This window comes from Loxodonta africana, chromosome 22 (genome assembly GCF_030014295.1).
Source record: "Loxodonta africana isolate mLoxAfr1 chromosome 22, mLoxAfr1.hap2, whole genome shotgun sequence".
NCBI classification, from domain to species: domain Eukaryota; kingdom Metazoa; phylum Chordata; class Mammalia; order Proboscidea; family Elephantidae; genus Loxodonta; species Loxodonta africana.
The window spans coordinates 66388932-66415380 of record NC_087363.1 but is presented as its reverse complement, the minus strand read 5'-3'; the positions used below and the strand labels follow the sequence as shown (position 1 = coordinate 66415380).

At 40.6% G+C, this 26449-nt stretch overlaps 1 protein-coding gene across 1 annotated transcript in view; it reads right to left on the bottom strand.

The window, feature by feature from the left end:
- Positions 1-5182: 5182 nt before the first annotated feature.
- GALNTL5 (polypeptide N-acetylgalactosaminyltransferase like 5) overlaps positions 5183-26449 on the bottom strand; it is a 79698-nt gene continuing 58431 nt past the window's right edge. Inside the window, exons 9-10 of the mRNA XM_023548054.2 lie at positions 19228-19377; positions 5183-5338 (exon numbers count right to left, since the gene is read on the bottom strand). Of these exons, the coding sequence (XP_023403822.1) occupies positions 5183-5338; positions 19228-19377 (306 nt within the window). The remainder of the gene's footprint in view (positions 5339-19227; positions 19378-26449) is intronic.

Below are 26449 nucleotides of genomic sequence, written 5' to 3'. Positions count from 1 at the left end.
CCCACAGGGTTTCCAAGGCTGTAAATCTTATGGAAATAGACTGTCACACCTTTCTCCCGCAAAGTGGCTGGTAGGTTTGAACCACCAACTTTTTGGTTAGCAGCTGAGTGCTTTAACCACTGTGCCACCAGGGCTCCTTTAAGGGGTGATAAACCAAACCAAACCTGTTGCTGTCTAGTGGATTCTGACTCATAGCGATCCCATAGGACATAGTAAAACTGCCCTGTAGGGTTTCCAAGGAGCAGCTGGTGGATTCGAACTGCCGACCTTTTGGTTAGCAGCCGAGCTCTTAACCGCTATCAAATCACTGCGGTATTTAGATTCTGTTATTTAGAGGAGCCCTGGTGGTACAGTGGTTATAGAGCTCAGCTGCTAATCAAAAGGTCAGTGGTTTGAATCCACCAACTGTTCCTTGAAAACCCTACAGGGTAGTCCTACTTCGTCCTGTAGGGTCACTATGAGTCAGACTTGACCACCACAGGGTTTTTTTTTTTTTTTTAACTTATATAGAGTGATGTAACTTTTAGAAAAAAATAGTAAGTACAATATACCAGAAATGACATCCTTCCAACTACCTGAATTTATAATGAAAAAAGTTAAATATGAACTTAAACATGTATAAAGGGACACAAAGTTTTTGTTTTGTTTTCTCAGGCAAAAGGCTTTGAAGACTAGCCCTTGCTACTCAAAATGTGGTCCACGTTAAGCAACAGCATCACGGCCTGGGAGCCTGTTAGAAATGCTGAATCTTAGGCCCCATCCCAGACCAACTTAATCAAAACCTGCATTTTCCCAAGATCCCCAGGTGATTGTATACAAATTAAAGTTTGAAAGCACTGCTCCAGGGTAGGATGTGTGCGTGAGTTTCCGGTGCTCCACATTCTTACCAACCCTTGGTAGTGTCAGATGTTTAAATACGTGCGAATCTGATGGATACGAAACATCTGTTTGTAGATGTTATTTTAAATGAGTTTATACTATTCCAGCAAATTAATGTATGATGCTTACTTACCCCTTATTCTAATATTGAGGATTTGGGTTGTTGTTGTTGTTAGGTGACATCAAGTCGGTTCCGACTCATAGTGACCCTATGCACAACAGAACGAAACACTGCCCGGTCCTGAGCCATCCTTACAATCGTTGTTATGCTTGAGCTCATTGTTGCAGCCACTGTGTCAGTCCACCTTGTCGAGGTTCTTCCTCTTTTCTGCTGACCCTGTACTCTGCCAAGCATGATGTCCTTCTCCAGGGACTGATCCCTCCTGACAACACGTCCAAAGTATGTAAGATATGGTCTCACCATCCTCACCTCTAAGGGGCATTCTGGTTGTACTTCTTCTAAGACAGATTTGTTCGTTCTTTTGGCACTCAATGGTATATTCAATATTCTCCACCAACACCACAATTCAAAGGTGTCAATTCTTCTTCGGTCTTCCCTATTCATTGTCCAGCTTTCACATGCATATGATGTGTTTGAAAATACCATGGCTTGGGTCAGATGCACCTTAGTCTTCAGGGTGACATCTTTGCTCTTCAGCACTTTGAAGAGGTTCTTTGCAGCAGATTTACCCAACGCAGTGCGTCTTTTGATTTCTTGACTGCTGCTTCCATGGCTGTTGATTGTGGATCCAAGTAAAATGAAATCCTTGACAACTTCAATCTTTTCTCAGTTTATCATGATGTTGCTCACTGGTCCAGTTGTGAGGATTTTTGTTTTCTTTCTGTTGAGGTGCAATGCAATCCATACTGAAGGCTGTGGTCTTTGATCTTCATTAGTAAGTGCTTCAAGTCCTCTTCACTTTCAGCAAGGATTTGGATAGTTTCAGTTTTTTTTTTAGTATTATAAAGAATGCGCTAAAATGTTCATTCCAGGGCATCATTGTGGTTAAACACAGGTCTTTGAGGCTGACCGATTAGGCTAATATATGAGATGTGTTATTGTTTGACCCTGGATACAGTTGCCAGATGAAATACAGAATGACCTACAATTTGAATTTCAGTAATCAATAAATTTTTTTTTTTTTTACTATAAATATGTCAGTGCAATATTTGGGATATACTTATAGTAAAATATTATTCATTGTTCAGATGAAATTCAGATTTAACTGAGTGTCCTGTATTTTTACGTGCTAAATCTGGCAACCCTAACCCTGGGCACATTCTAACCTTAGTTTTCTCATGGATGAAATGGGGATCATGATAGGACCTACGTCCTAAAGCTGCTGTGAGGATTCGTTGAGTTCACCCATGCAGAGAACTTACCATACATAGCAAGAGCTCAATGAGCGTTAGCTTTTGTAAATGATTACTTCATACTGGTGTGTCTTAGGACACATTCCTAGAAGTGTGCTTTGGTTACAGAACTCTGAGCTTAATTTAAGGGCTTGTTTGAACACTCGATTATACCCAGAACTGTGTTTTGTGAAAAGCCTTGAGCAGATACTTCTCAACTCAATCCAGAATACAAATTAAATTTTAAAAATTTCCATGTGAAAACAAAAAATTGCCACCCACGGGCAAGTATGAATTTCCTTTCAATCATATCAGATACTTGGATTTTGATTCTGATTTGTTTTCTCTTCCAGGGCCAACTGAATTAACAGTCAAGCAAACATTATCTAAGGGAATGGATAAACCATTTCTAAGATGTATCTATGTTATCTCGTATCTGAACTAAATTACATTCCAAAACTAGGGCTCAATATTAGGCCCATGGTTTTGAGGAACAGAGAACAATTCTGTCTTTTCCCCTTTTGGCAAATCTGACATTTGTAACTCCAACCTTTATGCTGACTGAAAAACAAACACCTCAAATTTCAAAACTAGAAAAAAGCTGTTACTTCAAGAACTCAAGAATAAACTATAAATACTCTATTTATACTGTTGTGATTCTTTTTGCCTTCAGCTGCAGAATTCCTGTTTTGTAATTTATATTAGTTTTAGTAGATTCATGGGTTTATTACAACCAATTTACAGAAAGTTACAAAACTTTCTGGAAGCAGGTAGGGCATAAATAATATATGGGCCAAGAATACGATCAGAATGTGACACTTGTTTTGTGTTGCCAGACTGACTTTTTAAAGGCTCAGTACAATTACCCATGTCTTCCTAGAAATATATTTTTATATAAAAAAATATATATATTCTGACTCATAGCAACCCTATAGGACAGAGCAGAACTGCCCCATAGAGTTTCCAAAGAGCACCTGACAGATTTGAACTGCCGCCCTCTTGATTAGCAGCCATAGCACTTAACCACTACACCACCAGGGTTTCCTCAGTATTCTGCTAAACAGAAAGGTATAAAGAGGTTCTACACTGGGTCTTTTTTATTTGCATTGTGTATATTATCTCAAAGGTCACAAGCTCTATGAAGGGAGAGATGTTTGCCTGTTCCATTCATGGTCCATTGCCAGCACTGAGAAGAGGACCTGGCTTGGAGTCAATGATGAAATGAGCAGAACAGATGAGTCAGGTCTCCTTCCCTGCTGTGAAAAGTAGCTTCTCTTTTCTCCAGCATAGACTGTGTTTAGTGATCATATCTGACGTTCCCCCATCCTTTTTTGCCCTGTTCAATGTGTTTGTTCCCTAACCTTGCCTTTCTCATTATTGTCTTCGCAAATTAAATATTTCACTGTCCTAGCCACCCTCATGAGGGTGAACTCGGCAGCGATCCTTCTAACCCCAAGAAAGTACTTTAGACACCTGGGGTTATGCACACAGGAGAGGTATGGCATCCTAGCTGCCTCTTCCCTGGCCCCTACTCTACAGTTATCAGTGTCATTTAAAGCATAGGCTAACCACAGGACACACAACCCAGGAAATGTCAGGAGCAGCTGCGGGCTAGAGCCCCAGGAGGGCCAGACACGAAAAAGGCCAAATCAGTAGCAAGGAAGAAAGGATGTTTTCAAGTGACAGCAGGGTCGACAGGAACAAACTGGGTGGTCTAAAAATAAAAACTATACCCTCCAGACTTACTGGAGCCTAATGACTGAAAGATTAAAAGACTGCCCCAAACTCTTAAGGAAATAACATACTCATAGATAATCAAAACCAAAAATTAAACCCACTGCTGTCATGTGAATTCGGACTCATAGTGACCCTGTAGGACAGATTAGAACTGCCCCATAGGGTTTCCAACACCATAAACAGAAGCAGACTACCACATCTTTCTCCTGCAGAGCAGTTGGTGGGTTTAAACTGGCAACTTTTTTGGTTAGCAGCTGAGTGTTTAACCCCTGCCTACTAGGGCTCTTCTGATCATAGGTAACCAAACCAAAAACCCATTGCCATCAAGTCAATTCTGTTTTATAGCGACCCTATGGGACAGAGTAGAGCTGCCCCATAGGGTTTCCAAAGGAGTGCCTGGTGGATTTGAACCGCCAACCTCTTGGTTAGCAGCCATAGCTCTTATTTCTATGCCACCAGTGTTTCCAATCATAGATAACAGACCTGTGTTATTGCCTAAAGTGACAGTTTCTCAGGTCATCCTTGTGATTGTTGATAAGAGACCAACTGCCCACATTATGACCACATGTTACTTGAACATCCTTTACCCTTGTTTTTACTGTACAAACCCTTGACTTTTTTCCTGTCAGTGGAGCACCATTCCACTGTGCCTTAATGTCTGAAGTTGACCGGCATCAGAAATTCAGGAGCCAACCAAGCAAGGCATCAATGCCAGGATCTACACCTTGGCCGGAAAGGAGCTTGGTACAACCTAGCCAAGGTCTGCGTGTGTTAACCAAGCTCTCTTTAGACGTTCTTACTAAGATGAGTAACCCATGTCAGAGTGGCCTAGATGGAGGAGAAATTGAGTTGGCAGAGGCTCCAAAAACAGAGCAGTCCCTGTACTCCACCAGAATCAAGGAAGTTTGGCAAATAATTGGAGACTATTATACACCTTAACCCAATCAATTTTATGGTAGAGTCTTAACCTGTGTGACAATTTACAATTCCACTGTTCAAGGTCTTGTCACCCCAGAAATGTAGTGGCAGTGAAAATCTACCATTATGGGGTGGGAAGGTGGAATTGGGAGACACTCCTTGCAGACCACGCTTGGCTGTATTTCTTCTTGCATTTCACGTGGTTTCATGATGTTCCAAACTTGTACTCTTACACCTCTGTGTTGAGGAGTAGGGATTTTTAACCCTTTGCTAATGAAAATGATTTGCTTTTACTTCATATGATATCCATAGATGCCTCCAGCTCTGGGAAGACAGTATCCAAATACCACTGGAATGACTTGCAGCCCAATCGTTTCCTTAATTCAACACGCTCACTAATGTTTCCATAGTTCATTGATTTCAGACCAGGTCCTTGTAAAAAAAACTGCTCCTAAATGGAAATGAAGAGTCATCTCATTACACCAAAAAAAAAAAAAAAACAACCAAAAAACTTTGGTGATCAAATCGTGATACCTAAACTAACAGTGTATATTTTAATCATCTGAATGTAAAAAGCCCTTCAATTTCCCATGTGGGGATTCAGAGCAGAGGCGCACTGCTGAACCTCGGATTCTGTCACACAGCACACACATTGTCTGCTGTAGTGGCCCCCTGATGACAGGGGAAGCCTGCTGGAATCTACAAAAAACTGGGTCCTGCTTCTCAGGAACCCAAGAGTGACAGCCACGTATCGTAGTGCCCCATTTCTCCTACCCTTTTGACAAAGACTCAAGGATGAACCCGGTCCCTATCAATACTTCCATCCTTACAGAGGGTGGAATGATGTGGTAGTTAAGGCAGAATGTGGACTCTGGAAGGAGATGCCTGGGTTCAAATTCTGGCTCTGCCTTTTATTAACTGTGTGACCTCGGGTGAGTTACTTGACCACCACTCATGAGATTGCTGCAAGGACAGAATACTTGAATATGTGCAAAGCCCTTGGGAGAGTAAGGGCTGGATCTAGTAAGTGTCACATGAGTGCTGGCCATTATTGTGACCACAGCTGGTTTGCTTTTTATGTTCTCCGATGTAAGAAATTTCTAAGGATGAATGTCTAATGGGTTTCATCTGCCCCATACTAAAAGAGGTGTCCTAAGAAGACTGAGCCTCCTTGAAAGCAGGACCTTGTATTTTCACCAGTGATTCCCAGTCCAGACATATAGTACAGTAATATGGTGAACGAAAGAGTGAGCTTGGCTGTCCAGATTCGTACATTAGGGGTATGCCATGTTGGGCTCTCACCAGGGATCCTTGAGCCCTGTAGGCTTTTGCCATCATATTCTGCCATCCCTAGTTCCCCATGGCGATTAGTGCAGAAGATGGGCCTGAAGGCAGGGGAGGAGGATTATTATCTTGGAGAGAGTAAAGGCAGCATCACCCTTTCTGAAGCCCTTGTCTTGTCATTCATTACATTTTCCAGTGTGGAGTGTCATACAACCGACTGATTTAATGCCTAACACAACATGCTTTTTAAGTTAACGGAGCTTTTTGGGACAACATCCTTTATAAAATTCAGTAAACACTGCAGTAACAGCTGTGTCCATTCAACTAAATCCATAGCCAGAGTTTACAGAGGAAAAAAAAAATTCAACAAAAATGTTAATAAGCTCAAGATCTCTCATAATTAAGAAAATGCAATTTTAAACAATGGGATATTTTTAGACCTATCAGATTAGAAGAAATATGAAGTGTAATTATATCCAGTGTTGGACACGTTGTGGGGGAACAGGCATATGCAACTGATGACAGAGTAGATAAATGCAAGATTCTTGAAGGACAGTTTGGATATTATCCATCATTATGTAAAATACACTAACTAGTGGCACAGCAAGTCTGCTTCTTGAAATTTATTCCAAAGATATATTTGCATAAATGCACAAAAAGATATGTGTAAAGGATGTTCATCTCAGAATTATTAAGAAATAACAAAAACCTGGAATGATCAGAATGACTATCAGCAGGGAACTATTCATCAATGGGATCAATTTTGGTAATTCCACACTGTCTTTGTCTGGGTTCTCCAGAGAAACAAAACCAGTGAAATTTATATATATAGACACACACACACATATATATAAAGGTAGAGAGAGATTTATATCAAGCTAATGGCTCACATGGTTGTCCATGTGTCAGACTGGAGGCTTTTCCTAACTCATGTAGCTGCAAGGGCTGATGAACCCAAGATCAGCAGGTCAGATGGAAGGCCTCTGGATCACAGGCTATGGAGGCCAACGAATCCCAAGATCGGCAGGTAAACTGCTAGCTCAAGTCCCAAGTACTGGAGGTGAGGAGCCAGATGCAGGATCCAGTGTGAGCAAAAGCCAGGGAGCTATGTCAGAAAGTCCACATATATTGGATGCAGGCCACACCCCCAAAGGAAACTCCCTTTTAACTGATTGGCTGCTCATAGCAGATCTCATCATGGAGGTGATTACATTATATCAGATGTCTTTGTGGTGATCACATCATTAGATAGCTGCCAAACTACATCGTAACTGCCAAACCACCGAGAATCATGGCCAAGCCAAGTTGACACAGAGCCTTAAGCATCACGGTTCACCTCTTGAAAACTTGGCACTTGTACACATGTCATGGAACCACACACAATCTCTAAATAAAGACAATTATAAAGTCATACTTGCACCTAACATGATACAACTAACACAGGTACACCTGAAAATGCACTAGCCCTGTTTACATCTTATAAATGAAGAAAACAAAAATATTTGACAAACACATACCAGGAAGAAATACTCATAATAATTACAGTCTTCATTTCTGCAACTGGTCACGTGGTCATAACTGGTGTTTAGAACTACCTTCTTCCACCACCCATTCAGTATTCCCTTTACCCTCAGCAAGCACCTCAGATGGTTGTGGTCCTTTACCTGGTTGCATGACCAAAACCTTCATTTCTGAAGTGTCTGGGCCATTAGTAGTGATGTTGGAATTGGGTTGCAGTGGTTTTACATTGACTTTAATCACAAGGCATGGTAATACTAAGAGATATCCTAAGGAATCTTCTGTATTCCAGACGTACTCCTCTTTACCTCCATTATATAACACCAATCCAGTTTCCACTTGGTAATCAGGATCAGGAAACCCTGGTGGTGTAGTGGTTAATTTTAAGCATTATGGCTGCTAACCAAAAGGTCAGCAATTCAAATCCACCAGGCACTCCTTGGAAACTCTATAGGGCAGTTCTACTCTGTCCTATAGGGTCGCTATGAGTTGGAGTCGACTTGATGGCAATGGGTTTTTACTTAGGATCAATCACACCAGCCAATATGGTAACTCCTTTCTTTGTTGATCCAGAAGCATGAGGAGCCCAAAGTGGCTAGATGGCATTCTTAACTTACAGTTCAATGGAATCCATGTTGTGTCTCCTGGTGGGAACATTCTTCCCTTTGGAACTAAGACCTCTAGACCTGCAGAGCATAGGGTTGTGGGGAGAGGAAGCAAAAGTTTTGCAAGTGGGTCAAAAGGGGTAATGGTAAGTGGTGTCACTCCCATTTGCAGCCCTTGATTCCTGGACATATGAATCCTAGCTAAGGGAGAAACAGTACCATATATTGGACACTGGTTCAGAGCATATACAGCGTTCTGGAGAACATGGCCCCAACCCTGCAAGGTATTGCCTCCTAGCTGGCACTGTAATTGTGTCTTTAGAAGGCCATTCCATCGTTCTGTTAAGCCAGCTGTTTCAGGATGATGGGGAACATGGTAAGACCAGTGAATTCCATGAGCATGGTCCTATTGCCACACTTCATTTGCTATGAAGTGAATCCCGTGATCCTAGGTGATGCTGAGTGGGATACATGACAGTGGATAAGGCATTCTGGTAGTTTTGGCAGAAGCATTGCATGCAGGAAAGGCAAATATGTGTCCAGAGTAAGTGTCTATTCCAGTAAGACTAAGCGGTTGCCCTTTTCATGATGGAAGCAGTCCAGTGTAATCAACCTGCCACCAAATTGCTGGCTGATCACCTCAAGGAATGGTGCCATATCCAGGATTCAGTGTTAGTCTCCACTGCTGGTAAATTGGGCACTCGGCAGTGGCGGTATCCAAGTTGGCCTTGGTGAGTGAAAATCACTCACAAAGCCCATGTATAACTTCCGTTCTTACCACCATGACCACTTTGTTCATGATCCCATTGGGCAATGATGGGAGTGGCTGAGGAAAAACGATGACTGGTTCCACAGAACGTCATCCCATCTACTTGATTGTTAAAATCCTCCCCTGCCGAAGTCACCCTTTGGTGCGCATTCACATGAAACACAAGTATCTTCACTTCTTTGGCCCATTCAGAGAGATCTGTCCACATACCTCTTCCCCATACTTCCTTGTCACAAATTTTCCAATCATGTTCTGTCCAATTCCCCGGCCATCCAGCCAAACTATTGGCCAGAGCCCATGAATTGCACATCTGGCCATTTCTCCTTCCAGGCAAAGTGAATAACCAGGTGCACTGCTCAAAGCTCTGCCCATTGGGAGGATTTCCCTTCATCACTGTCCTTTAGGAAGGTCTCAGAAACGGGATATAGTGCTGCCACTGTCCAATTTCTAGTGGTACCTGCATATCACACAGAATCAACTGTAAACCAGGCACCAGTTTTATCTTCCTCAGTCAACTGATCATTAGGAACAACCATGAGACCATAGGTGCAGACTGAGAGAGGGCAGATAATGTGACAGGAGTGGAGACCATGGGCATTTGGGTCGCTTCTTCATGCAAATTGCTTGTGCCTTTAGGTCCTGCTTGGGCCCAACTTTGTATATACCAGTGCCATTTGATAATGGGATACTGCTGTGCATGTCTGACTTTATGACTCTGTGGGTCAAACAACGCCCAGTTCATATGTGCAGCTCAGGCTGCATAGTGACTTTGTGGCCCATGGTGAAGTGTTCAGTCTCTAGTAAGGCCCAGTAACAAGCCAAAAGCTGTTTCTCAAAAGGAGAGTAGTTATCTGCAGAGGATGGCAGGGCTTTGCTCCAAAATCCCAAGGGTCTGCACTGTGGTTGACCAATAGGGGTCTGTCAAAGACTCCACACAGCATCTCTATCTGCCACTGACACTTCAAGCAACATTGGATCAGCCAGATTGTATGGCCTAAGTGGCAGAGTGGCTTGCACAGTAGCCTGAACCTGTTGCAGAGCCTTCTCTTGTTCTGGGCCACACTTAAAACTAGCAGATTTTTGAGTCACTTGATAAATAGGCCAGAGTAGCACAGGAAACCCTGGTGGTGTAGTGGTTAAGTGCTACAACTGCTAACCAAAAGGTTGGCAGTTCAAATCCACTAGGCACTCCTTGAAAACTCTATGGGGCAGGTCTACTTCGTCATATAGGGTCACCAAATGAGGGATATGTTCCCTCCAAAACCCAAACAGGCTCAGCAGGTGTTGTGCCTCCTTTTATGTGTTGGAGACTGAAGCAATAACTTATTCTTTTTGAAGGAATATCTTGACATGCCCCACACCACTGGTCCCCTAGAAATTTCACCAAGATGGAAGGTGCCTGAATTTTTATCAGATTAATTTCCCACCCTCTAGCACACAAATATTTTACCTTAAGTTCAAAGTCATTGACACTTCTTCCCTACTAAGTCCAATCAGCATAATGTCATCAATGTAGTGGATCAGTGTGATATCTTGTGGAAGGGAAAGGCAATCAAGCTTCTTGTGGACTTAATTATGACATAGGGCTGGAAAGTTGATATACCTCTGAGGTAAGATGCTGCAAGTGTATTTCTGGCCTTGCCAGCTGGAGGCAAACTACTTCTGACGGTCCTTTAAAACAGGTATGGAAAAAAGCCCTGGCCCGGATGGCTTTACTGCACAGTTCCACCAAACTTTCAGAGAAGAGTTAACATGACTACTACTAAAGGTATTTCAGAGCATAGAAAAGAATGGAATACTCCCAGACTCATTCTATGAAGCCAGCATATCCCTGATACCAAAACCAGGTACAGACACCACACAAAAAAGAAAATTACAGACCTATATCCCTCATGAGCACAGATGCAAAAATCCTCAACAAAATTCTAGCCAATAGAATTCAACAACATATCAAAATAATTCACCACGACCAAGTGGGATTCATATCAGGTATGCAGGAATGGTTCAAAATTAGAAAGACAATTAATGTAATTATATAAATAAAACAAAAGACAAGAACCACATGATCCTATCAACCGATGCAGAAAAGGCATTTGACAAAGTTCAAAACCCATTCATGATAAAAACTCTCAGCAAAATAGGAATAGAAGAAAAATTCCTCAACATAATAAAGGGCATTTATACAAAGCCAACAGCCAACATCATCCTAAATGGAGAGAGTCTGAAAGCATTCCCCTTGAGATCAGGAACCAGACAAGGATTCCCGTACCGCCATTCTTACTCAACATTGTGCTGGAGGTCCTAGTCAGAACTATTAGGCTAGATAAAGAAATAAAGGGCATCCAGATTGGTAAGGAAGAAGTAAATTATCTCTATTTGCAGATGACATGATCTTATACACAGAAAACCCTAAAGAATCCTCAAGAAAACCACTGAAACTAATAGCGCAGCAGAGTATTGGCATACAAGATAAACATACAAAAATCAGTTGTATTCTTCTACACCAACAAAAATAACACTGAAGAGGAAATCACCAAATCAATACCATTAACATAGCCCCCAAGAAGATAAAATACTTAGGAATAAATCTTAGCAGAGATGTAAAAGACCTATACAAAGAAAACTACAAAACACTTCTATAAGAAACCAAAAGAGACCTACATAAGTGGAAAACATACTTTGCTCATGGATAGGAAGACTTAACATGGTAAAAATGTCTATCCTACCAAAAGCGATCTATAGATACAATGCAAATTTCAATGACATTTTTCAATGAGATGGAGAAACAAATCATCAACTTCACGTGGAATGGGAAGGGACCCCCGATAAGTAAAGCATTACTGCCAAGGTAGTCAAAACAGGCCTGGTACTGGTACAACAGATACATAGACCAATGGAACAAAATTGAGAATCCAGACATAAATCCATCCACATATGAGCAGCTGATATTTGACAAAGGCGCAAAGCCAGTTAAGTGCAGAAAATACAGTTTCTTTAACAAATGGTGCTGGCATAACTGGATGTCCATTTGCAAAAAAATGAAACAAGACCCATACCTCACACCATGCACAAAAACTAACTCAAAATGGATCGAAGACCTAAATATAAGATCTGAAATGATAAAGATCATGGAAGAAAAAATAGGGACAATGCTAGGAGCCCTAATACATGGAATAAAGAGTATACAAAACATTACTAACAATGCAGAAGAGAAACTACATAACTGGGAGCTCCTAGAAGTCGAACACCTATGCTCATCCAAAGACTTTACCAAAAGAGTAAAAAGATTACCTACAGACTGGGAAAAAGTTTTTAGCTATGACATTTCCAATCAGCATCTGATCTCTAAAATCTACACAATACTGCAAAAACTCACCTACAAAAAGACAAATAACCCAATTAAAAAATGGGCAAAGGATATGAACAGGCACTTCACTAAAGAAGACATTCAGGTAGCTAACAGATACATGAGGAAATGCTCACGATCATTAACCATTTAAAAAAAAAAAAAAACCCCAAAATCAAACCCATTGCTGTCAAGTTGATTCCAACTCATAGCGACCCTATAGAACAGAGTAGAACTGCCCCATAGAGATTCCAAGGAGCGCCTGGTGGATTTGAACTGCCGACATTTTGGTTAGCAGCCGTAGCACTTAACCACTATGCCACCGGTGTTCCCAATTAGAGAAATGCAAATCAAAACTACAATGAGATTCCATTTCACTCTAAAACGGCTGGCATTAATCCGAAAAACACAATAAATGTTGGAGAGGTTGTGGAGAGACTGGAACACTTATACACTGCTGGTGGGAATGTAAGATGGTAAAACCACTTTGGAAATTGATTTGGCGCTTCCTTAAAAAACTAGAAATAGAACTACCATAGGATCCAGCAACCCCACTCCTTGGAATAGATCCTAGAGAAATAAGAGCCTTTACACAAACAGATATATGCACACCCATGTTCATTGGAGCACTGTTTACAATAGCAAAAAGATGGAAGCAACCAAGATGCCCATCAATGGATGAATAGATAAATAAATTATGATATATTCATACAATGAAATACTACCCATTGATGAAGAACAATAATGAATCCATGAAGGATTTCATAACATGGAGGAATCTGGAAGGCATTACGCTGAGTGAAATTAGTCAGTTGCAAAAGGACAAATATTGTATAAGACCACTATTATAAGAACTCAAGAAATAGTTTAAACAGAGAAGAAAATATTCTTTGATGGTCACAAGAGTGGGGAGGGAAGGAGGAAGGGAGAGGGGTTTTCACTAATTGGATAGTACGTAAGAACTATTTTAGGTGAAGGGAAAGACAACACACAATACAGGAGAGGTCAGCACAACTGGACTAAACCAGAAGAAAAGAAGTTTCCTGAATAAACTGAATGCTTTGAATGCCAGCACAGCAGAGGCGCGGGTTTGGGGACCATGGGTTCAGGGGACATCTAGGTCAATTGGAATAATAAAATCTATTAAGAAAACATCCTGTATCCCACTTTGGAGAGTGGCATTTGGGGACTTAAACACTAGCAAGCGGCCATCTAAGATGCATCAATGGGTCTCAACCCACCCGGAGCAAAGGAGAATGAAGAACACCAAAGATAAAGGGTAATTATGGGCCCAAGAGACAGAAAGGGCCGCATAAACCAGAGGCTACATCAGCCTGAGACCTGAAGAACTAGATGGTGCCAGGCTACAACCAATGACTGCCCTGACAGGGAACACAACAGAGAACCCCTGAGGGAGCAGGAGAGCAGTGGGATGCATACTCCAAATTCTCTTAAAAAGACCAGACTTAATGGTCTGACAGAGACTAGAAAGATCCCTGAGCTTATGGTCACCAGAGCGAGCTTCTGTTAGCCCAAGACAGGGACCATGCCCAAAGCCAACTCTTCAGACAGGGATTGGATGCAACTATTTAACGTTTTTTTTTTATGAGATAGAAAATGATACTGGTGAAGAGTGAGCTTCTTGGAAGAAATAGACACATGAGACTATGTGAGCATCTCCTGCCTGGAGGGGAGATGAGAGGGCAGATGGGGCCAGAAGCTGGCTTAATCCACACGAAAAGAGAGAGTGGAGGGAAGGAGTGTGCTGTCTCATTAGGGGGAGAGCTACTAGGAGTATATAAAAAAAAGATGTATATAAATTTTTGTATGAGAGACTGACTTGATTTGTAAACCTTCACTTTAAGCACAATAATAATAAAAAAAAAAGGTATGGCATTAACCAGATCAATAACTGCATACTGGGTACCAGGAGAAGTGTTAGTTTGCTCAAGCAATGAAACCACATCTTGAACAGCAGCTATAATTGGAATTGCCACCTGATTAAGTTTATGATAATCTGCTGTCATTCTCCAAGATCAATTTGTTTTATACACAGCCTAAATAGGTGAGTTGAATGGGGGATGTAGTGGGAACCACCATCCCTCTGTCCTTCAAGTCCTTGCTGGTGGCAATAATTTCTGCAATCCCTCCAGGAATGTGGTATTGCTTTTGGTTTACTACTTTCCTGGGTAGGGGCAGTTCTAATGGCTTCCGTTTGGCTTTTCCTACCATAACAGCTTTTACTCCACTTATCAAGAATCCAATGTGGGGGTTCTGCCAGTTGTTGAGTATATCTATTCCAATTATGCATTCTGGAATGGGGAAATTACTGCAGGATGGGTTCAGGGACAACTGGACCCACTGTGAGCTGAACCTGAGCTAAGACTCCATTAATAACCTGACCTCCACACTCCCAGCTCTGACTATTGGACCATAGTGACATTTTGGGTCTCCTGGAATTAGTGTCAGTTCAGAACCAGTATCCACCAATCCCCAAAAAGTCTGATTATTTCCTTTTCCCCAGTGAACAGTCACTCCCATAAAAGGTTTTAGATCTCTTTGGGGAAGGCTGGGAGAATGATTCATAGCATAAATTTTTGGGAGTGTAGGGGGTCTTTCCTCAAGGAGTCCTGGCCTCCTCTTTATTCAAGGCATTGTGGGTCTGTAAACTGGCTCAAGTCTGGGTATTGATTGAGGGGCTCTGACTCTCTTTTCTGGTGGTTCAAGTTAGACTGCTGTTCACTTGACCTAGAATTCTCCCACTTGTACAGACTAAGTAAATATTTTAGATGATTTCCCATCTATTTCACTCCTAGGGATACCATGACTGAGTAGCCAATGCCATAAGTTCATAGGAGCCAGACTATTCTGATTGTAGCCTTGACTTACCATATGGTAACAATGCCCAGCTTGTCTTTGTCAATTTTGTGGCACCACTTGTCCCCTACCACCATGGGAGTCCAATCAGCCCCATTGTGGCTAGGCATCTTAATTCAGTTTGAGAAGTTTCCACCGTCAAATCTGACTTACATAAAATAGCAATCACAGCAGTCCTGGAGGATGCTGGGGCTCCTTCACAAATTTGTTCCTCACCATTGTAGTAAATGGTGTGTCATCTGGGCACTCCTTGCTTGGGTCTAGCCTGATAAATCTACTCTAACATGCCAATTTCCATAAACCTTTGGATTCTGTCTTCTACAGTATACCAAGGCAGGTCTGGTACTTAATTTGATTTAGTGTAGGCCACCGCGTAATGCATGGCTCAGCAAACCAACCAAATAAACCATTAGCTCCTTCCCTAACCTCTTAAGCTGGAATATTGAATGGAGAATTTGTGCTCAACCGGCCCATGTTAATAAACTCGGACTGATCCAACTTTATGTACCTTGCACTATTATCCCACACCCTATTAGCCATTCTCACACATATGCCCCAGGTTTCTGTCTATACGTATTAGAAAAACAAGAGTTTTTTGGCATGTAGCGTACCGCCTCTTGGGTCATGCTTTGTACTTCACCTTTTGGGGGTTGCTGGGACTTAAGTCTAGTTATATGTCTAGAATAAAAAATGGGTGGTGAGGATGTGTTCTGAGAATATTCAGCAACTTCTTCCACGGCATGTGCTTCTGGCGATGCCACAGGTAATGACTCAGATGTCTCCCCAGGGGGTGACTCAAAGGCTTTTCAGACACAGCTGAGTTAATATCGTCAGATGGGGGTGGAGGGGCTAATGGTTTTACTGAGGAAAGTGGCTTAGCAGACGAAGATGGAGTAATCTCTTCGGAAGGGAGTGAGAGGGCTAGTTTTGTTGGCAGGAGTGATTCTACAAAATTTCAGGACTCAGTGTCCCCAGCTTCCTGATTATATGCCTATATGTCCCCAGCGAATGTTTCAGGATCTCATTTCTTTCCAATCAGTGTTCTCACTTTAACTTCAGACACCATTCGAGGTTGGGAATTCAATTGGTGGTGTAATTCAGCCACTCTTGTGATAAGACTTTGGGTTTGGTTTTTGGCAAAATCAGCTGCAACTACAAAAAATAAGACTTTCTTTCAAGGCATAAGTGGTAACTTTGGGGTCATTTATGCTGTGCTTGAGCTGTGACTCTGAAGCCCTGAGCTCGTCTCTTTCTTTCACCACTTTGTCTAGCCAAAGGAGGACCAACCAACTAGCTTCCTTATACTTCTCATTCTGACAAAATTGTGTAAAAGTATCAAATATGCGATTACCCAGAACCTCACCTCTCACCAATACTCAATCTATTGGTGGTGATATTTTGTGTATTTCTACTGCCACCTCACACCATGGATTAGCATTACCCTCTTTACTACTGGAAGCAGAGTCATCAACATCTTTAAGACTAGGCACACTTGAGAACCAATTTAGAAAGCTCATCCTTAGAATTTTGTTTCTGTAGAACCACTCTCAGTACCAAATGTCTTAGGCTGGGTTCTCTACAGAAACAAAACTGGCAAGTGTGTGTGCGTGTGTGTGTATATATCATGGAAATGGTTCACACGGTTGTAGAGACTGGAAAATCCCAAGTCTGTGTGTCAGGCTGGAGGCTTCTCCTGACTCATGTGGCTGCAGGGACTGAGAAACCCAAGATCATCAGGTCAGATGGTATACCTCTGGCTCACAGGCTGTAGAGTGTGGCAAATCCCAAGACTGGCAGGTAAGATGGCAGGCTGCTGGCTCACAGACTGCAGAGGCTGACGAGTCCAAAGATTAGTAGGTAAGAGGGCAGGCTGCTGGCTCTCAGGCTGCAGAGGCTGACAAATCCCAAGATCAGCATGTAAGCTGCTAGCTCAACTCCCAAGAACTGGAGGTGATGAGCCAGATGCAGGGTCCAGTGTGAGCAAAAACCAGGGAGCTATGCCAGAAAGTCCACATGTGTTGAATGCAGGCCACACCCCCAAGAAAACTCCCTTTCAAGTGATTGGCTGCTCATAGCAGATCTCATCATGAAGGTGATTACGTTATATCAGAACTCTATGGAGGTGATTACATCATTAATAGTTACATTTCAACTGCCAAACTACTGAGAATCATGGACTTGCCAAGTTGACACACAGCCTTAATCATCACACACACAAAGAAACTACTTAAAGAATGACACATTTTTAAAAATTCTGATTTGAAAGACATGCAAAATAGAATAAAAGAAAAAAATTACAGAAGAAAATATTGTATAATTCTAGTTATGTCAAAGAAAAGGAAATATTCTTGTGTGTGTGTGTTTTAACAAGAAACTAGACAGTGATTACTCTGAGAGGGAAAAAATGGGCTTAGAAAACTTACTTTTCACTCTATACTCTTCACTACTGTAAGACTTTTAAAAATGAACATATTTTACTTTTTTAAAAAGAAAGTTTTTTTTTTAAATCAGGAAATATAATAAACATACAAAAAGTGCATAAAATATAATCTTGCAACTTAATGAGCTGTTGAAAAATCAGCCCCAGTGTAACCCCAACTAGGTCAAGGACTAGAATATGACCAGCGTCCCAGAAACCTGCTGCCTTCCCCTTCCTGATCTCAACCCTCTCCCTTTCTTTTTAAACACTATCCTGGCTATGTATGTATTTCTTTTTCTTTCTAGTTTTGATATCTAATTGCAGATGAAATTCTTTAATCTCACCCATTTTTTAAAACTATGGAAATGGAATAATACAGTATATATTCTATTGTGTTTGGCTACTTTCACTCTCCAATACCTCTTTAAGATTTACCCATGTTGTTGTTGTATCTATATCTACAGTTGGTTAATTTCATTGCTGTACAGAATTCTTAAATGTGTCATCTTACTGTTAATGAGCACTTGGGTTGTATTCAGTTTTGGCTAGCACAAACAATACTGTTTATAAGCATTCTTGTTCGTGTGTTCTGGTGTACAAAAGTGTGCGTTTCTGTGGTGTTTGCACAGAGTGGAATTGCTGGATCCTGGGGGATTCAGATTTTTCACTTTACTGGATGCTGTCAATCTGTTTTTCAAAGTGTGTTTGTGATGATTAACACTCCCACCGGCAATGTAGGAGAGTTCCCTTTGCTTGCCAAGTGGTTGTGCAAGAAATATCTCACTGAGGTTTTAATTCACATTTCCAGGTTACTAAAGAAATGGAGTAGTATTACTTTTATAACTCAAAAACCTAAATTAAAAAGATATAAGAGCAAGACCAGGATGTACAGTATCACAGAGAGATCCTTACACATTTCTGCCCATTTATCTGAAAGACCTTGTTGGAGTTCCTGTCCTTATTTGTGTGTGCATGACTTTTGGATGGACTACTTTCAAATTAAAATGGAGCTGAGATGACATGTTCTTTATATGTGCACTCTTTTAAGTCCTGAAAAGGCTTAAACCTTGGGGGAAATGCACAAATGGGAAGGCATAGCTTTGATATAGAAATCTCTGACTTTTGGTAGAAAAGAGATAGTGAAGGAATAGACTCTAAAAAATTACACTTGGGGACAGGGGCGGGGAGAAGGCTGATGGCTTCTGAGGGGCGATTCCAAGAGGAAAAAATATATATACAGCACACTTGCTTCCCTGCAATCAACTTCTAGTGTGGTGGCCTTACTTCTGAGAAATTTGAGTTTCCCTGGTAATAAAAATAAAAACGGAGGTGCAAGTTTAGCAGCTTAGAATTCACTGAGCATAGGGTCTAAGGTTGGGTGGATGTGGGATTGAAGGGATGATGTTAATTTAAGGAAAACAAAGAACAAAAATAGGATCTGAGAAAGCAAATGAAGGTGTCTTCAGAACACTGACTGCGTGTATGCTCACTCATTTTACCAAACCAAGGACGTATTCCTCACCTTATATTCATCCAGCCAAACGTGCACCAGTCTTAGATTGTTGTATCTCAGGGATTGCATAAATCTAAAATTATTTTGGATGTGTTGCTTACTGATATGTCCTACTCGAGAGCAAGGGATTATAAAGAGCTGGCCTCCACACATCCAGATCTAGATATAAGAAAGACAAACAAAAAACATTTATGTCAGACACAACTGCTGAATTTTTATTTTTTACAAACAATATTAAAAAAAAATTAATATTAGCTAACATTTATTTAGTTTATTTCATTTAACCCTCACAGCAACCTATAATGTAGGTACTGTGATTATCCTCATTTTACAGATGAGAAGAGTACTGCATAGATTGGTTAAGAAACTTGCCCAATGTCACATGGCTGTCAAGTGCAGAGAGCAAGATTCAAACTCAGGAAATCTGGCTCCAGAATCATAGCTCTGAAAACGAGGTGATCCTGCCTCCCTCATAAATGACCAATTCTGGTGCTGATGTTTGCGAAGAGTGGCAAGACTTGTTCTTAAAATATCCTGAAAGTAACATTTTCTGTAGTAATTAAGTATTGCTGGATGTAAGCAAGTAACAATAGAAATGCTGATCATGGCTGAATTCAATTATTTATTTTTGGTTTTTGTACTTAAAATACCTTATAATACATATTTTTAACAACTTTTTTTTTTTTACTCCACAAATGTAAAACAGGGTGATTGAATAATTGGCAAATACTGGAAAGCACACGGAAGAAAATAAAAATCACTTCTAGTCCCAACATTCTGAGTTAGTTGATATTAATCCAGGTATATATGAACACACACACAACATTAGGATAAACTTGCTTTTTTATTTGATGTTATACGAAATTATTTTAAAAGTAGTATTTGTTGGGACATTTTGATAGTTCCCAATTTTTATTATTGGAAGTAATGCCACAAAGAATGTGCTTGTAATATAAATATTTTGTGCAGAATTTATACATCTTATGTTATCCTTCCCCCATGTGTCTGTCAATTTGTCATATTATGGGGGCTTGCGTGTTGCTGTGATGGTGGAAGCTATGCCACTGATACTACCGGGGTCACCCATTGCGGACAGGTTTCAGCTGAGTTTCCAGACTAAGACAGACTAGGAAGAAGGACCCAGCAGTCTACTTCTGAAAAGTATTAGCCAGTAAAAACCTTATGAATAGCAGCTGAACATTGTCTGATATAGTTCTGGAAGATGAACCCCTCAGGTTGGAAGGCACGCAAAAGATGATTGGGGAAGAGCTGCCTCCTCAAAGTAGAGTCAACCTTAATGTTGCGGATGGAGTCAAGTTTTGGAACCTTCATTTGCTGATGTGGCACGACTCAAAATGAGAGGAAACAGTTGTAAACATCCATTAATAATCAGAACCTGGAATGTATGAAGTATGAATCTAGGAAAATTGGAAGTTGTCAAAAATGAAATGGAATGCATAAAGATCAATATCCTAGGCAGTAGTGAGCTGAATGGACTGGTATTGGCCATTTTGAATCTGACAATCATATGGCCTACTATGCCAGGAATGACAACTTGAAAAAGAACGGTGTTGCATTCATTGTCAAAAAGAACGTTTCAAGATCTATCCTGAAGTACAAGGCTGTCAGTGATGGGATAACATCCATATGCCTACAAGGAAAACCAGTTAATATGACTATTATTCAAATTTATGCATCAAGCACTAAGGCCAAAGATGAAGAAATTGAAGATTTTTATCAACTTCTAAAGCCTGCAATTGATTGAATCAAGATGCATTGATAATTACTGGAGATTGGAATGTGAAAAGTTGGAAACAAAGAAGAATTGGTAGTTGGAAAATATGGCCTTGGTGATAGAAATGATGCCGGGGATCACATGATAAAATTTTGTAAGACCAACGACGTTTTCATTGCAAATATCTTTTTTCACCAACATAAATGGTGACTATACACGTTGACCTCATCAGATGGAACACACAGGCATCCAACTGACTGCATAGGTGGGAAGAGACGATGGAAAAGCTCAATATCATCAGTCAGAACAAAGCCAGGGGCTGAATGCAGAACAGACCATCAATTGCTCATATGCAAGTTCAAGCTGAAACTGAAGAAAATTAGAACAAGTCCACGAGAGCCAAAGTACGACCATGAGTATATCCCACTTGAATTCAGAGACCATCTCAAGAATAGATTTGATACATTGAACACTAATGACTGAAGACCAGAGGAGTTGTGGAATGACATCAAGGACATCATATATGAAGAAAACAAGAGATCATTAAAAAGATCGGAGGGAAAGAAAAGACCAAAATGGATGCCAAAAGAGACTCTGAAACTTCTCTTGAATGTCAAGTAGCTAAAGCGAAAGGAAGAAATGATGAAGTAAAAGAACTGAACAGAAGATTTCAAAGGGCAGCTCGAGAAGACAAAGTGAAGTATTATAATGACATGTGCAAAGACCTGAAGACGGAAAATCAAAAGGGAAGAACACACTCGGTGCTTCTTAAGCGGAAAGAACGGAAGAAAAAATTCAAGCCTTGAGTTGCGATATTGAAGGATTCTATGAGGAAAATATTAAACGACTCAGGAAGCATCAAAAAAAGATGGAAGGAATACACAGAGTCATTATACCAAAAAGAATTAGTCGATGTTCAACCATTTTAAGAGGTGGCATATGATCAGGAACTGATGGTACTGAAGGAAGAAGTTCAAGGTGCACTGACAGCATTGGCGAAAAACAAGGCTCCAGGAATTGACAGAATACCAAATGAGATGTTTCAACAAACGGATACAGTGCTGGAAGTACTCACTTGTCTATGCCAAACTTGGAACACAGCTATGTGGCCAACCTACTGGAAGAGATTCCCAAGAAAAGTGATCTCACCAAATGCAGAAATTATCGAACAATGTCATTAATATCATGAAAAAAAAAAATTTTTTTTTTTTTAATTTTGCTTAAGATCATTCAAAAGCAGCTGCAGCAGTATATCAACCGGAAACTGCTGAAATACAAGCTGGATTCAGAAGAGGATGCGGAACCAGGGATATCATTGCTGATGTCAGATAGATCCTGGCTGAAAGCAGAGAGTACCAGCAGAAAGATGTTTACCTGTGTTTTATTGACTGTGTAAAGGCATTTGACTGTGTGGATCATAACAAATTATGGATAACATTGAGAAGAATGTGAATTCTGGAGCACTTAATTGCGCTCATGAGGAACCTGTACATAGATCAAGAGACAGTTGTTCAGACAGAACAAGGGAATACTGCATGGTTTAAAGTCAGGGAAGGTGTGTGTCAGGGTTGTATCCTTTCACTGTACCTATTCAATCTGTATGCTGAGCAAATAATCCGAGAAGCTGGACTATATGAAGAAGAATGGGGCATCAGGATTGGAGGAAGGCTCATTAATAAGCTGCCTTACGCAGATGACACAACCTTGCTTGCTGAAAATGCAGAGGACCTGAAGCACTTACTGATGAAGATCAAAGACCACAGCCTTCAATATGAATTACACCTCAACATAAAGAAACCAAAAATCCTCACAACTGGACCAATAAGCAACATCATGATAAATGGAGAAAAGATTGAAGTTGTCAAGGATTTCATTTTACTTGGATCCACAACCAACAGCCATGAAAAAAATCAAAAGAAGCATTGCATTGGGCAAATCTGCTGCAAAAGACCTCTTTAAAGTGTTGAAAAGCAAAGATGTCACCTTGAAGACTAAGGTGCACCTGACTCAAGCCATGGTGTTTTCAATCGCCTCCTACGCACGTGAAAGCTAGACAATGAATAAGGGAGTCTGAAGAAGAATTGATGCCTTCGAATTATGGTGTTGGCGAAGAATATTGAATATACTATGGACTGCCAGAAGAACAAACAAATGTGTCCTGCAAGAAGTACAGCTGAAATGCTCATTAGAAGCAAGGATGGCGAGACGTCATCTCACATACTTTGGACATGTTATCAGGAGGGATCAGTCCCTGGAGAAGGACATCATGCTTGGTCAGTGAAAAAGAGGAAGACCCTCAATGAGATGGATTGACACAGTGGCTTCAACAATGAATGAGCTTAAGCATAACAATGATTGTGAGGATGGTGCAAGCCTGGGCAATGTTTTGTTCTGTTGTACATGGGGTCACTACGAGTTGGAACCTACTGGATGGCAGCTAACAACAACAATATGTTATCTTTGCCATGACTTTTTTGTTTATTTTAATTCAGTAGTTCTCCTGTGGTCCCCACCAACAGTATCAGCATCACCTGGAAACTTGTATCGGCATCACCTGGAAACTTGTTAGAAATACAAATTCTTGGGCCCCACCCCAGACTCAATGAATCAGAAACTGAGATTGAGGCCCAGAAATCTGTGTTTCAGTACATTCTGTGGGTGATTCTGATGCATACTAAACTTGAGAACCACTGTTTCAATTGAGCAAGAGCATATATTCCTGTTTTATAGGTATTTTCCTAGGAAAGTATAAAAAATAAGCAAACGAATAAAGATAACCCAAAAAACAAACCAGTGTTTGTCAACTCTGGCTCATGTGTGTCAGAGTAGAACTGTGCTCCATACAGTTTTCAATGGCTAATTTTTTGGAAGTACATCAGCAAACCTTTCTTCTGAGGCACCTCTGGGTGGACTCGAACCTCCAATTTTTTGGTTAGCAGCGGAGCACGTTAATTCTTTGCACCACCCAGGACTTCTAGGTAAATATACTGTTTCCTTAATCATTTAAGGAACAGTAACAGGAAATTAAGATCTTCACTGAATATGGTGAAAAATATCACTTCTGTTTTCTGGTAAGTCAATCAGAAGGGGTTATGCTAAAGAGGTGCACACACATGGATTTAAGAAGTTTTACTCTTCTTATTTCCAATAAAGAGAGATAAAGCTACTTTGAAAAGTACTTGGATCTAGCACCCAGGAGCCACAGTCCATTGGATCTACCCTCTGGCCCACAACGATAATGTCTAACAAAATTATGATGCTCGATAATCTCACGGCAATTCTCTGCCACATGGCAGTGCTTCAGTCAGAGTGGTGTTCGGTAGTGGTGGTTGTTATTGTGATTATTATTATGGCAATCAACCTACCCTGGGCTACCGTTGCTATCTGGTGGCCAGCATTCCAAACTTTCTCAATCAAAATTGCTTCCCTTCCACATAACCCCTTTTTCCTAATCGACTGTATGTTGTGTATCAACATGATTTGCCCTTTCCAGGGTTTCATGCTCACAGTTCAGTTGTATTACCTCACGTGAGCTATTTCTTAAATGAAAGTATATACCCGTAACGCCCTCTTTCTTCTAGTTCTTTCAACTCTTTATCTAGGGGAATGGAAGTAGGGGGTGGGAGGTGAGAGTGGATGACCTTAATCGTTGCCGATAAGTATAAAATATAATTTTAGTGATTAATTTGTATGAAGAAATAAGAAACCTAATGATTGGTGCAGCCAACCTCTAGCATTCTTTAGAAATGCACAAAAAATACGCCCACAAAATGTTTAGAAAAACCTCCGCTAGGTTCCTTCTCTAAAATTTATGGCATAGTAGAATAAGCCTTAATATTCTTTATTATCTTCCGAATATGAGCTTAGAGGAAAACATATTGCTCTAGATATTGCTATATTCGTAAGTATTTGAAACATTAAAGGGGTCTGTGCTTAAAAGAACTTACAAAAAGGAACAAAGAAGAAAGGTAAAGGGAGATAAAATAAAATCCAAAACAGAAAAATTGGAAAAAGAAAACAAAAAGCAAAGTAAACCTTATCATACAAGTTAATATATGCAACTCAAAGCAGAGTAATAATGTCTGCTATTTATTAATCGTCTTCCTATAAATTATCTCTAATCTTTTAAACAAGCTTATATAATATGGACAATTTTTTCATCATTTTACATGTCAGGAAATGAAACTCAGAAGGAATATGAACTTAGTCATAGACTAAGCTGTTCTCTGTCGGAAGAAGAGACAGATCAGACAGAGATACTGAGACAAAAACTGTGAGGGGTAACTATGGAGATTTCACAGCCCAGATTTTTAAGCACAGTTCAAAGTGATTGTTAGAAAAATTTATTGGAATTTGGTTTAAAAAAATTATGTGTAATAGCCATATGATAACCATATGAATAGTACTCTGGGCTTTTTTTTTTTTTTTTTTGCGTGTGTGTGTCTCTTCAGCTATATCTACTTCTACTCCTTACACTAATTATTTCATTAAATCCTCACAAAATTCTGAGAATGGCATTTATGTTGATTCCTATTTAATAGATGAGGAAACTGAGAACTAGAAAAATTAATGATTCGATCACATAGCAAGTTAAGTGGTCATAGAGCTGGGACTCACTCTTAGGTGTTCTAATATCTGAGGATTTTTTGAGTTAAATTAAATTTTATTATTGAGATATAGTTCACATTCCATACAATTCGCTACTTTAAAGTGTGCAACTGGGTATTTTTCAGCATATCTCTAAGACTGCGCAACCATCACCGCTATTTAATCCCAGAACATTTTCATCACTCCGTGAAGAAATCCCCTACCCATTAGCAGTCACTCCTCTTTCCCTTCCCCCGACCCCTGGCAACCACTAGTTTACTTCCTTTCTCTATGGATTTGCTTAGTCCAGATATTTCATCTGAATGGAATCATATAACATGTGGCCTTCCATGTCCGACTTCTTTTGCTTAGAGTAGTATTTTCAAGAGGAGTCCCTGGGTGGTACAAACAGTTAATACCCTCAGATGCTAACCAAAAGGTTGGTGGTTTGAGTCCACCCAAAGGCACTTCAGAAGAAAGGCCTGGCAATCTACTTCTGAAAAATCAGCCATTGAAAACTCTCTGGAGCACAGTTCTACTCTAATACACGTGGGGTCACCATGAGCCAGACTCAACTTGACAGCAACTGGGACTGGTAATGTTTTCAAGGTTTATCCATGTCTCAGCATTAATCTTTGGAATGTACAGGTAGAAGGCAACTTAACGCAAAACAAAACCAAACGCATTGCTGTTGAGTAGATTCTGACTCACAGCAACCCTACAGGATAGAGCAGAACTTCCCCATAGGGCTTCCAAGACTGTAAATCTTTACAGAAGCAGACTGCCACAACTTCCTCCCGCAGAGTGGCTGGTGAGTTTGAACCCTGAACCTTGTGGTTAGCAGCCTAGCTCTTAAAAACTGTACCACTAGGGGTCCTGGGAGGCAACTTAGGCACATTCTAATCTGAG